This window comes from Nothoprocta perdicaria, unplaced genomic scaffold (assembly GCF_003342845.1).
Source record: "Nothoprocta perdicaria isolate Ctin4 unplaced genomic scaffold, notPer1 scaffold_43, whole genome shotgun sequence".
Lineage (NCBI taxonomy): Eukaryota > Metazoa > Chordata > Aves > Tinamiformes > Tinamidae > Nothoprocta > Nothoprocta perdicaria.
Genome location: NW_020455677.1, coordinates 2,368,957 through 2,379,799, shown reverse-complemented (window position 1 = coordinate 2,379,799; position 10,843 = coordinate 2,368,957). Strand labels below are relative to the sequence as shown.

The 10,843-nt window shown below is 35.7% G+C and overlaps 1 protein-coding gene across 1 annotated transcript in view; it reads left to right on the top strand.

Annotated features, from left to right (window-relative positions):
• Nucleotides 1-10,843, top strand: part of LRPPRC (leucine rich pentatricopeptide repeat containing) — a 77,541-nt gene that overhangs the window by 18,513 nt on the left and 48,185 nt on the right. The window contains exons 12-16 of the mRNA XM_026046232.1: nucleotides 1,923-2,041; nucleotides 2,493-2,586; nucleotides 5,807-5,876; nucleotides 8,231-8,258; nucleotides 10,469-10,526. Of these exons, the coding sequence (XP_025902017.1) occupies nucleotides 1,923-2,041; nucleotides 2,493-2,586; nucleotides 5,807-5,876; nucleotides 8,231-8,258; nucleotides 10,469-10,526 (369 nt within the window). The remainder of the gene's footprint in view (nucleotides 1-1,922; nucleotides 2,042-2,492; nucleotides 2,587-5,806; nucleotides 5,877-8,230; nucleotides 8,259-10,468; nucleotides 10,527-10,843) is intronic.

Here is a 10,843-nt window from a genome sequence, read left to right as displayed (position 1 = left end):
TTTTTTTTTGCTTCAGGGTGAGCGAGGTTAGTGTATTGTCAAATATTGTTATTAGGAGCGAAGATTTTCCAAAAGCAGGCACGTCCTCTTTCATGCATACGCTCGACATTATTACAGTGTTTTGCTTGAATCAGGAATGTTTTATTGCTTTATATTGGCAAAGACATTTATTTGATAATAAAGCAGTTCCTGCTCTCGTTGAGGTGGAAAATGTTGTAAGAYTTTTTTTTGTTGATTTTCAATATAGTTTAGCTATTCAAAAAAGAAAAATATCCTGCATCAGCTACCTCAGAGATGAAGAAATATGTGCCAGCATTTTCCTTTGTTTGTTCTCTTGCTGCTGTTACTCTTGGTTTTTCTTTTTCTAGTTTGGTGTTAATTTGGCTGTGTTTGGTATTGTTGTAGCTGTACCTTAGTTTTCATCAGACTTCTGCCCGTGCTCACACATGTCCTTTTCTGCTGAGGAGCTGTGCCAGCCGGTGGGCAGCCTCTGTGACCGATATCTGCTAGGCAGTGGGGATGCATTTTCTGCATTCTGCTACATACAGATTCAAACCTAAATCTCTGGGGGCTGCTGCACCTCTTCCTTTGTGCTATCTTGTGCTGTCTTTAAACAGTTACTCCTCCCAATACCATTTTGAACTTCTAAAAAGGCTTTAACGTAAGAGGGCTTAATATATGTTCTGAGAAGCTGCAAACATGAAATAGAAACTAGCTGTCAAAATGTGAAAGGTATCAAGAAGGACTTGGTGTTATTAATTCTTTATTCAAAATTTTGCAGATTCTGGGCCAAAATTGGACAGAGTTTTGTTTAAGGCAAACTTGAACAGATGATGCGACTTTAATCTAGTGTGACTTGCCTGCATGTATTTTTAAGTGCTCAAAGGGAATTCACATTTGATTATTTGCACCGTAGTGCACTGCATAAAATATTCATGGAAGTGTCACTTTTCCATAGGTGGCACTCCAGGGCAAAGATGGGGACTTTGGGAAACTTTACATTTTTAGAGTAATAAGTATGAAATGCAAGTTGAAAAAAACATATGCTGTTTGGTACTGGTGTCCTGCAGCAACTGACAAATCCTTTTTAGACCAGTAAAAAATGCTAATACCTGTATAGGCTTTGACAGGAGGAGTAACTGTTTAAAGCCAGTTTGCTGGCTGGGGCTATTGTAGGAAGTTTCTGCAAATCAAAAGAGTGTAAGCAATTAAAAAGAAGCACAAAATATATTTGAAAAGTATTTGCTGAACTCCTTTAAGATTGTATGTTTTTTGTCTTCAGATGCATACCTGCAATGATAATATAAAGTTTGATTGGTCACATTAATTGGGATGTTGTGCAAGTTAGGACATAGTTTCATTTAGAGTTTGTGGGAACTTGAGATGCCCTGAACTTGCTCTGAATTTCCAGGTAGAAACTGATTTATTGAGAGTAAAACTCATCAGGCCATTTGATTACAAAAACGTTATTTTCTTTTATGCAGATCTATGGAGATGTTGCAAGCTGGTCTCTTAATTAGCTTATATAATGATAAATTGTAATAAATAATTGGATAWTTAGAATAAATTTCAGATAAGTAATTTTTTTTTTCCAGGCTTGGTAGCATTGATATGTAATATGTATCTTTAAAAGATGTATTGTGAAATGAATAACAATATTTAGTGTATTTTTGGACATATCTTCTCTCATTTTAGAAAATAAATTTGTATGCTACCAATTTTCAGACTAATGAAGAGTTTACTGCTCTTGCTAGTGTAGTAACTAAAATTAAAAAAATCAGGATTTTGCGTTGGAGGCATAGTGAAGGAAATGGATATGTTCTTTCTTATTTTTGAAAAGGAGTGCTTTTTCTTGAGTGCAATTTTTTGAAATGTTTGAATCTTCTGAAATTCACCAATTTTCACCAATTTTGCTTTGATAGGTATCTATAAGGTTCTCAAAGTGATGCATGAATTGGGGGTGGAACTTGATGCAGAAACTTACACGGACTATGTTTTTAAAAATTTTCCTGATACTGAGACTGCCCGTACTCAGCTGCAGGTGAGTTTAAACTATAAAAGTAACTTCAAACAATAAAAGTAATTGTTGCATAGTTCGTTTCTCTGTATATGGTTTTTTTACTGTGCCTTTCTCTTGCTTCCTTCCTTTCTCCTTCTCAGAAATAAAAACATAAACATAATAATCTGAATTATTATGGATTATCTTGTCACTGGATATGGAGGTTAAAAAACTTCTACCTATTCCTCTGTGCTTCTGGTATCATTCTTTTTTATCCAGGTTTTAGTACAAAAACTGGATAAATCTTGATCAGCAGCAACTGATCTAGGTAGCTCTGTAGTGTAGATGTTTTTAGGGCACCTTCAGTGTTCTCATCAAGTATCAATACAGAAAGGAAGGATGCTCATGTGAAGAAAGTGTTTAAAGAAATGCAAACTATCAGAATGTCTTCTCTGTGTTTATTTATAATGGCTGATTTTTTTTTTATCTCTAGGAAAATAACTGCCTGGTTGAAGGTGTTGGATTCTGTACAGCAGAAATAAGATACGAAGCAGTCCGTGGAAAGCTGAAAAATGTTCTTTCGCTGTGTAAGTATCTCTAATGTTGCATGTTACCGTGTACCTACAGTACTTTGCTTATAAGTTAGTTTTAGGTTGAGATTTGTAGCCTAGAGGTTTAAGGATATTTGAGGAATGGATAGATGTATCAAAGCTTTTGTTTGTGGGGTCATCTTTGAGAAGATATGAGACTGTTCTTTGAAGCTGCCAATACCAGACAACATATCTTTATTAAAATCTTTTTTTATATTGAAATGGGACAAAATCTATATATACATTTGTGTGTGTATATATATATATATATACACACACACGTGTATATCAACACACACACATAGAAATCACAACCTTGTACACTGATTAAAATTCTCTCATCTTTCAAGAAGGCTTAAGGATGCTTTGGCTCTCTTGTGTATTGGTTCTGAAGACTTTGATGCAGGATTGTTTCTGGGCTTTTTTCATGGCACCAATTACAGTATGGCTCTGAACCAAATTATTACTGACTGAATCAGCTTTAAAGAACTGATCGATACTGACAATTTGAGGGTGCGTTAGTCTGTGGAAACTGCATATATGAATTTAACAGAGTAATTAGGTGATAGGGTTGTGATAGCATAAATTAATGATTTAATTGAATGATTTTCTCTTAATGAGCAGTAAGACTGTTCTGAGGTCCAAAGTTGCAAAAGTCACTTCATTAATTGAGTAGTTATGGCATGATTTACATAGTTAACTAGGAACATGCCCCTTTATTTTCAAAATTTAATTTTGAAAATTAATTGAATTAAATTCAAAATTTTAACAAGATTTATATTTACTAGTGTACTTAATAAAACCCTTTAGTTTGGACTAAATCTGATGCAGAAGAATTCCACTTTAAGCAACAATTTTGTATGTTGCTGAGGCAAAAGTTTGAACAGGAAGCTGCTTGCAGTCTGAACACCATGGAGTTTGGAAACTGTTGGAACTGTAAAGCAACTTTAACTGGAAGATAATAGTAACACGGGAAGAAGTCTTCTGTTCATCTAAGATGAAAAAAGTCACAGTAAGAAGCTGAATTAATGTTAAACTTCTAAAAAGTGTCCTTAAAACTCAGATAATTCCAGTATCTAATAAAAATGATGCTGAAAAATAAGTAGTTATTAACTATTAATGCCCATATTAATTAGTTTTTATAAGGAATCAGCTAATGTTTAAKATTGTTCTTACATTCTGCCATCTTTTGCTCTTATTCCAACAAAAAGCATTACCCATGAAAAATGTAGACATCCTGGCATTGAATCCTTTTGAAATGTGCTTGTTTGCTAAGAAATGAAGAAATGAAATTGCTTCTGGAAACTGTTTTTTTTTTTTTTCCCCTCTACACAAAAAAATAGGCATCCCACGTACACCCTGTTTTTGTTAACTGGGAAGGTCAGTTTTGAAAGTATTATCAACAGGCTATATAGCGTCTTGCCATCATGAAATTAGTCCTACATAATATATTATTTAGCTGTTGTCTGCGTGCATGTGTCTTAATTCTTGTAGTGATATTTCTTTTTACGAAGACAAGGGTTAATAATTCATGGAACCCTACAGAATTGATTTTGAACTGAAGCTTTAAAGGAAGATACTCCTGTAAATAGTCTACCAAGCTGCAGTGAATGCTGATAAGTCTAATTAGCACCTAAGGAATGATAAGGCGCAGTATCAATCAGTTGAATTTTTCTGGATTGACTTGTTTTGCAGTATTGCAAAGAGGAAAAATAGATGCAATGCGGAAAACAGTTCAAGATGCGTCTCGTCCGCGTAGCCGGGGCGGGCGAGGGTTGGGTGTTAGTGCTGGTTGCTCTCTGGGTGTATCGATTCAGCCTCTCCTGCCTCAAAGCGTATAGATTTCTGCCAGTGACAGGATGAAAACTCCAGAGCATCAGCTGAGACCCCGGGCTGGCGGGGAGGTGAGCGGGAGCCGCTTTTCCCTTTATCCTGCCATTTCCCGGCGCTTCCCTGTCAGCCCCTTGATGCTCTGAGCCCTGTTTGTTGCTAAGGAAACCAGGTTGCGGCTGTCGGCGGCCCAGGCGCTTCCCGCGCCTCSTCCTGCCGGCCCAAAGTTTCTCCTGCCGCCGCCGGAGGGGGATTTGCCTTGAGGGTCTCTGGAAATCAACTTCTGCAGCTTCCAAACTGAAATAAAACATTTCCAATGTTTATTTGCAGTTTCTAAACGCTTGGCGTTTGACCGAGGGGTGGTTTAGTGTGTGTTTATTCTGCCTTTAATCTCCCAAGTTCTGAATGAACTGATGCTTTTATTTAGTTCTCTTCTACCTCATGCAATATTGAAGGGCCCTGCGGGGCCCTCTTTTCAACCCTTCATTCGTTCAGAGGAGTTAATACTGAATTGAGRTTATAACAACTTCACACAGGACCTGAGTGCACCTACCAGTGTTTTTTCTGAAATGCAAGACAGTTATGCTGGGTGTAGAAGGTATAGCAATTTCAAGGATTTTGCCAAGGAAAAAGATGCAAAGATAGGGCTTGTATGTAAATGAGCTCTAAGGGATGTCTGGTTTTAAATGGTAATATAGTTGCTTTAATATTAATCCAATATTGTAAATATTAGCATTTAGAATAGAACAGCTCAGGACTGTTAAAGGTTTGTGTCTTTCTTTTCTTTCTTTTTTGTCCTTTAGTTATTTCTATGAGTGTTATTAACTTAATTCAGTGACTAGCACTTTATATAGACGTAATTTTTATTTCTTGTCAGGCAGTTTATGTAAGCAGAAATAAACATCTTGAAAAATACTGTAAAAACAAGGAAATTGTGAAGTCTACTACTTCAAGGATTTTTTAAGGATTTTATTTGTTTGTTTTTGTTCCAGAACTACTGCCTTAACTTATCTTGGTTAGAATTTAGATTTTGTTTTGTTTTTTTGTTTTTACAGAGTTTTTCTTTGGTCCTGTTGAATTTTTACAGAGAAGAAATCTCTTTCTGTGCAGATATTTGCACAGAAGACTAAAAGGTGTTAACTATTGGTTGTGAAGGCAATGAAAAGTTTTAGCTTTTACAATATTTGGTCTGTTTGGAAAGGAAGCATATTAAGAGAGTTGATAAAATCCAGRTCTTTCTACTATATCTTAGGGAAGTTTCTAGATTTACAAACACTAGTAAGCATTTACTAAGTCAAAATATTTTTGTATTATGTCCTGATGTACATGACTTTTGTCTTGGTGTTTTTTTTGAAGGACTATTTAGAAATATTTGTTTCATTTACAGTGTCTTCATCAAGCACACCCTCTATTGAAATGCGTCATTTTAGGAGCAGCCTCATTTTGGGATTTAGAATGTAAGTTTGCTCTATGAACAGCTTTTTCTTTCCCAGTAGCAGTTTTCATTCTAGTTTTCATCCTTACGATTAAGTTTGTGTGTGTGTGTGTGGTTTTTCTGTTTTGTTTTGTTTGCTCCTTTTTGTAACGAGATTCCCAGGTTTCCTTACCCCTCATGTGTCTGAGGGCTTCTTTAGAGTATTAGCTCTATTGGATTGAAAGTAACTTCACTGTTTTTAAAAGGCTGCTTTACTTAACTGCCCCAGAAGCCATTTCCTAGTATTTTGTAATGAGTACGAAATGCAGCTATACTTAGGTTTGTTATGGTAACACAAAAGAGATGAGTACAGTGAAAATAATTTCCTAGTAGAAATGCAAGTTCTGTCTAGCTGATCATGCTCTAGCAAGGGAAGAGGAGAGAATGCAAGCCAGAGTGCAAATGGGGCATGTAAATTAGACCCGAGCTGACCTTGACTTCCAAAGGATAAGTGCAATAATGCTTTGGTCGAACAAGGATGTTTTACTGTTCCCTTTATTAGTCAGCCTCAGAATCATCTATTTCAAATGTATTAATTAAAATAATGGCTTCTTAAAATACATTTGCTATCTGCAAGTACAGATAAACATTCCATTAAAATAAGGCTCGCACTGGAAAGGTAATGTTTGCCACTCTTCCCTGCCCACACTAGCTTGAAATACCCCTACTACCAGTGAGGTGTGCAGATGTTCAGAATGTGATTAAAATAACTTTCAAAGCATTATCCACTTGAATGGTGAAAATTAGCTGCTGAAGAATCATACTGTCCTTAAGTGGAACAGCTACTGTCCTCAGCAGTGAAACTCAGTAGGGAAAGTTCCCACTGTTGTGATTTAAATTGCTATTGATCACCACTTGAGCTAAAAACTGCGGATTCTGAGGGAAAATAAATATTTTACTTGGCATCTGTTGGTGTACTGTTGCCCCTTTTCTTGCCACTTGTAAATGTTGCAAACCAGTTTAGGGGTTTGTTCTTCTTTCTTGTCTGCCTCTAGGATGTAGCTCTTGAAGCCGGACAACGGTAGTCTTGGCTGGGCCTGGCCTTGGCCTTTGCGTGGTTCCAGGAAGCCAGTCCACATTTCCTTTTAAAGCTGARCAGCTAGAACAGCCTAAAAAATGAAGGTTGGACATATAGTAGGGCAGAACAAGAATACATTGGTTATCAGCATACCTTTCTCAAGACCTAAGCTCAGTAAAATTTTGTAGCTACACATTGGCCTTGAATGTTGAAATGAGCAGAGTTTGATTCTCWTACAGAAGCTTAGGGCATGGCCGCGAGGGTTACGTGAGCAAGGTCTGTAGCAAACTATCTTAGGGATTTCTATTGCAGCTCCTGTTTTCTAGTTACTGCTTCAGAGTATTCCCATTCTATCCACCTGATGTTCCATCGCTATTTTGAAGTCAAGTACTTCAAGAAGTGGATGCATTTGATATCAGGAATTCATTGTCATGCTGTCAGTGGTGGAGCRAGTTCACCCCGGAAAGCTTAACTAGCCTCACAGGCAGCGTTTTGTTCTCTGTGCATCTGTGCTTGACTCGTGTTCAAATACAAGTGGTAGCAACACAAAGAGAAAGAATAAATAATCTTTTAGGCTTGAGCCTCCCAAATAAAATAAAGCCTTAAATTTTTACAGTTGTACAAAAGCCAGAGCTTCTAGGTAGACTACTGGTACCTTGCAAATTGCAAGAGCTGGTGTCATTTTTTGTACTTTATTGAGCTGGTTAGTATTCTGGGTTTGGTTGTAGCTTGATGTTGTAGAGGAATGCTTTCCATTTAGTTCTGCATTACTCTCAAGAAAGGAGAATTTTTTTTTGTGTTTTGTTTTCTAGTTCTTTTCTATAATGAACATCATACCTTAAGAGATGACATTTTTATCATATAAAGACATTTTAAGGTGTCCATCCACCCATATTAAAAGTCTGAATTTAATGTACAGAAGCCTATTTTTTTGATTGCTTACTCTGTAGTGTGACTTGTTTGCCTGAAACCGTTTTCTTGAAATACTAAATAGAATAAAGTATAAAAATGCTAAATAGAATGAAATATAAAAAAGTAAAACTACAACATGATAAAAGATAAAACGTACTTCGTAGTCCTTGCTATCTGCTTAGATTATTGTGTTATTTGGAAAGTTACTTAGAAAATGGTATTATAATGCAGTAAAATGTATAACACTTYGTACAAAATGAGTGTCCATTTTAAACATTGTGCTAAATATTTAATCTTAATTTTAWTGCTTTAATAAGATCACCATGAGTATAGTTTGTATTTAAATGCAAGTGTAAAAAAAATCATTTTGTTGCTTTTAATTTCTTATCCTCTGCTGCCCTCTTCAGCTCAGATGATGTAAATCTTTGGAGCAAGGTAAGTGATGACAGTAATGCTATAAATGAAAGCTTTTTCTAAATGGATTCAAATCAAGTTCTTTAAGCACTGCATGTATTTTTAATGCATTAGTGTAAATCTGAGTTCTGAACCTCATAATTGCAAGCCTCAGTAATTTGAGCAAAGCATTTTGTCAGTGACAGATTATACAACTACATGAAATTGTGTTTTTTTTTAAATCGGAATGATGTGTAGCTGTAGAAAAACGTGGCCACTTCGTGTGGCCCGTGTTGCTTTGGTTTCTCTCTACATCCCCCTGTAGCTTCAGGAGCAAAGCCTACTATGGCTTTCCCATCTGAGTTCTTTTAATTTCCCTTTTCTGCCATCTCCAAAAGCTTCTTCCTGTCTCGTCACCAATGCTAAACTAACCAACAAGGCACAAATAGAATTTTCATATTTACATTATATAGCTTAAACTGAAGGAAAAGCCAAATGAAGGAAGTAATTTGACTTAAGTTACAAATAAAGATGATTGTTCATATCGCAACATGTTGCAACATCCCATAATGTGGGTGGGTTTATTTATTTATTTTTCCTGCAGAGTACTAAAATAAAGGAGATTCTGGCAGATAGGATTATTTTTTTAGAAGGGAAACACTTGGCTTTTTTTTTGTTTGTTTGTTTTTTAGATATTATATTGTACCTGTTGATAATTAATTGCCACACTTTCCATTTTATTTCAAGTTTTGAAAGGAAGTCTTGGGGTGAAATAGAAGTTGCAACTAGGAACACAACTATTTATTGTGAGCTTATTAGACAAATATAACTGAAGCCATTTATTGTTTTCCTTTTTTGTGTGTTTRAAAAAGTTATGGTCAGAGGATGCTTTTGTCCTCTGCATCTATCCTTTCTTTTCTATGCTTTAAAAAGAAAGGGAAACTCTTATTCTCTACTGCTACTGTGGAAAAAATTCCTGAAGGGCAGTTGGAGAAGTGCAATACACGTAAAGCAGTGTTTAGAGTCACTTTTGCAGATGGAGAGGAGGAACGGTGCATTTTGTCATCTCTGCTAGTTTTACAAGTAAATACATCCATTAACTTTAATAAAGCAAGAATTACTAACTTAAGAAATCAAAATCAGCTTAGCATGAAAAATATTATTGCATATTCTTCCATTTTCCATTCTTTTCAGTATGCTCTAACGTTTGGTGCAGTAGTAGAGCTATCCTGTCATGACTTCTTGATTTTTATTATAGTACTGGGTTCTCCTGTGTGTTGATTTGTCCTCCAAGGGCCAGGGCAAAGGAGCAGAACAAAGCAGTAGTTTAACTGTCCACAGTGTCCAAGCTTTTGGTAGAACAGGAAGTGRTAGAGAAGTTATTTCATTGCACATATCATATTTTTTGGCTTTGTGTCTTCATTTCCATTAGGAAAGGAAGGTGAGGGTGCCCTGCTTTCTGTCTTTGCTTAAAGCACAGCTCCTTGACAGTGAGCGGGCATCTCCCTCCTGCCWATTCCAGGGTGCATGCTAGAATCATAGCAGATAAGGCAAAATTCCCGAAATAGTTGAAAACTGGGATTTTGTGTGATGATAACATCCTTAACAGTCAAATGGATTTTTAGAATATGGTATGGTTTAGCATGAGCACTTGGGGGTAGAAAATGGGGGCTCTAGGGTAAAACCTTCCTTTTTTCAGCTCAAGCCAAATCTGCCTATTCTTTCAGTCTGTATAAGACTGATGGAACAGATGCTAAATTTACTTTATGTATAATGAATGAAATTAATTTTATGGGGATMTATATTATCATTCCAAATTACACTTATTTAAAACAGTGATGTTCTTTCTGAATTGGCTACTTTAAAAATATAAAAAGAAAAGATTTATGGGCTACTTCTGATAAATTGGAACATAGCTTTAGCTTCTCCAGGAGTGACACTGGTTAATATTTACTATAAGCAATGTTTCACGATGGCTGACTTCCTGTAGAAAGATACATAAACAGAATAGTAGAACGTCTGTCTTTTTGCCATACCTCAGAAAGCATTTCAGTTTGCAATATATTTTTAAGAAAAACCTATTATTTACAAAAAAAAAAACTTCCTCGTATTTTTTAGTGAATTACTGTGATGTGGTAAAGAATAATACCTTAGCAGAGAGATGCTTTATTATTTTGAGAATTCAATTTCAGATACTATTTGTCCTTGCTTGCTGCTTTTGGCTGCAATGTACGATTATTCTGTCTTACCAGATAACAGAACTGTTGTACAAGGATGAACGTTATTGCCTGACGCCTCCAGGACCAACTGGTAGAGTTTCAATTTCTATGATTGTAACTTATCCACAAATCCGTTCTTCTGTGTAATGATGGGTTTGAGAGATTACAACAGTAAACACTGATTGCTTCTTTTTGAAAGTGAAATTTGAAAACATGTTGGGTAAAATCCTTATCCTAATAATCAGAGCATATTTTGTGAGATTCATGAGATCCCTTTTTTTTTGGAATTATAAGAAAAATCTCGCTGATGACTTTTTTTTTTTCTAAATGTATTAACTAAAAAAGAGATTTAGAATGAACAGAATATCAGTGTATAAATACTGAAAATAAATACAGGCTTTCCATTTG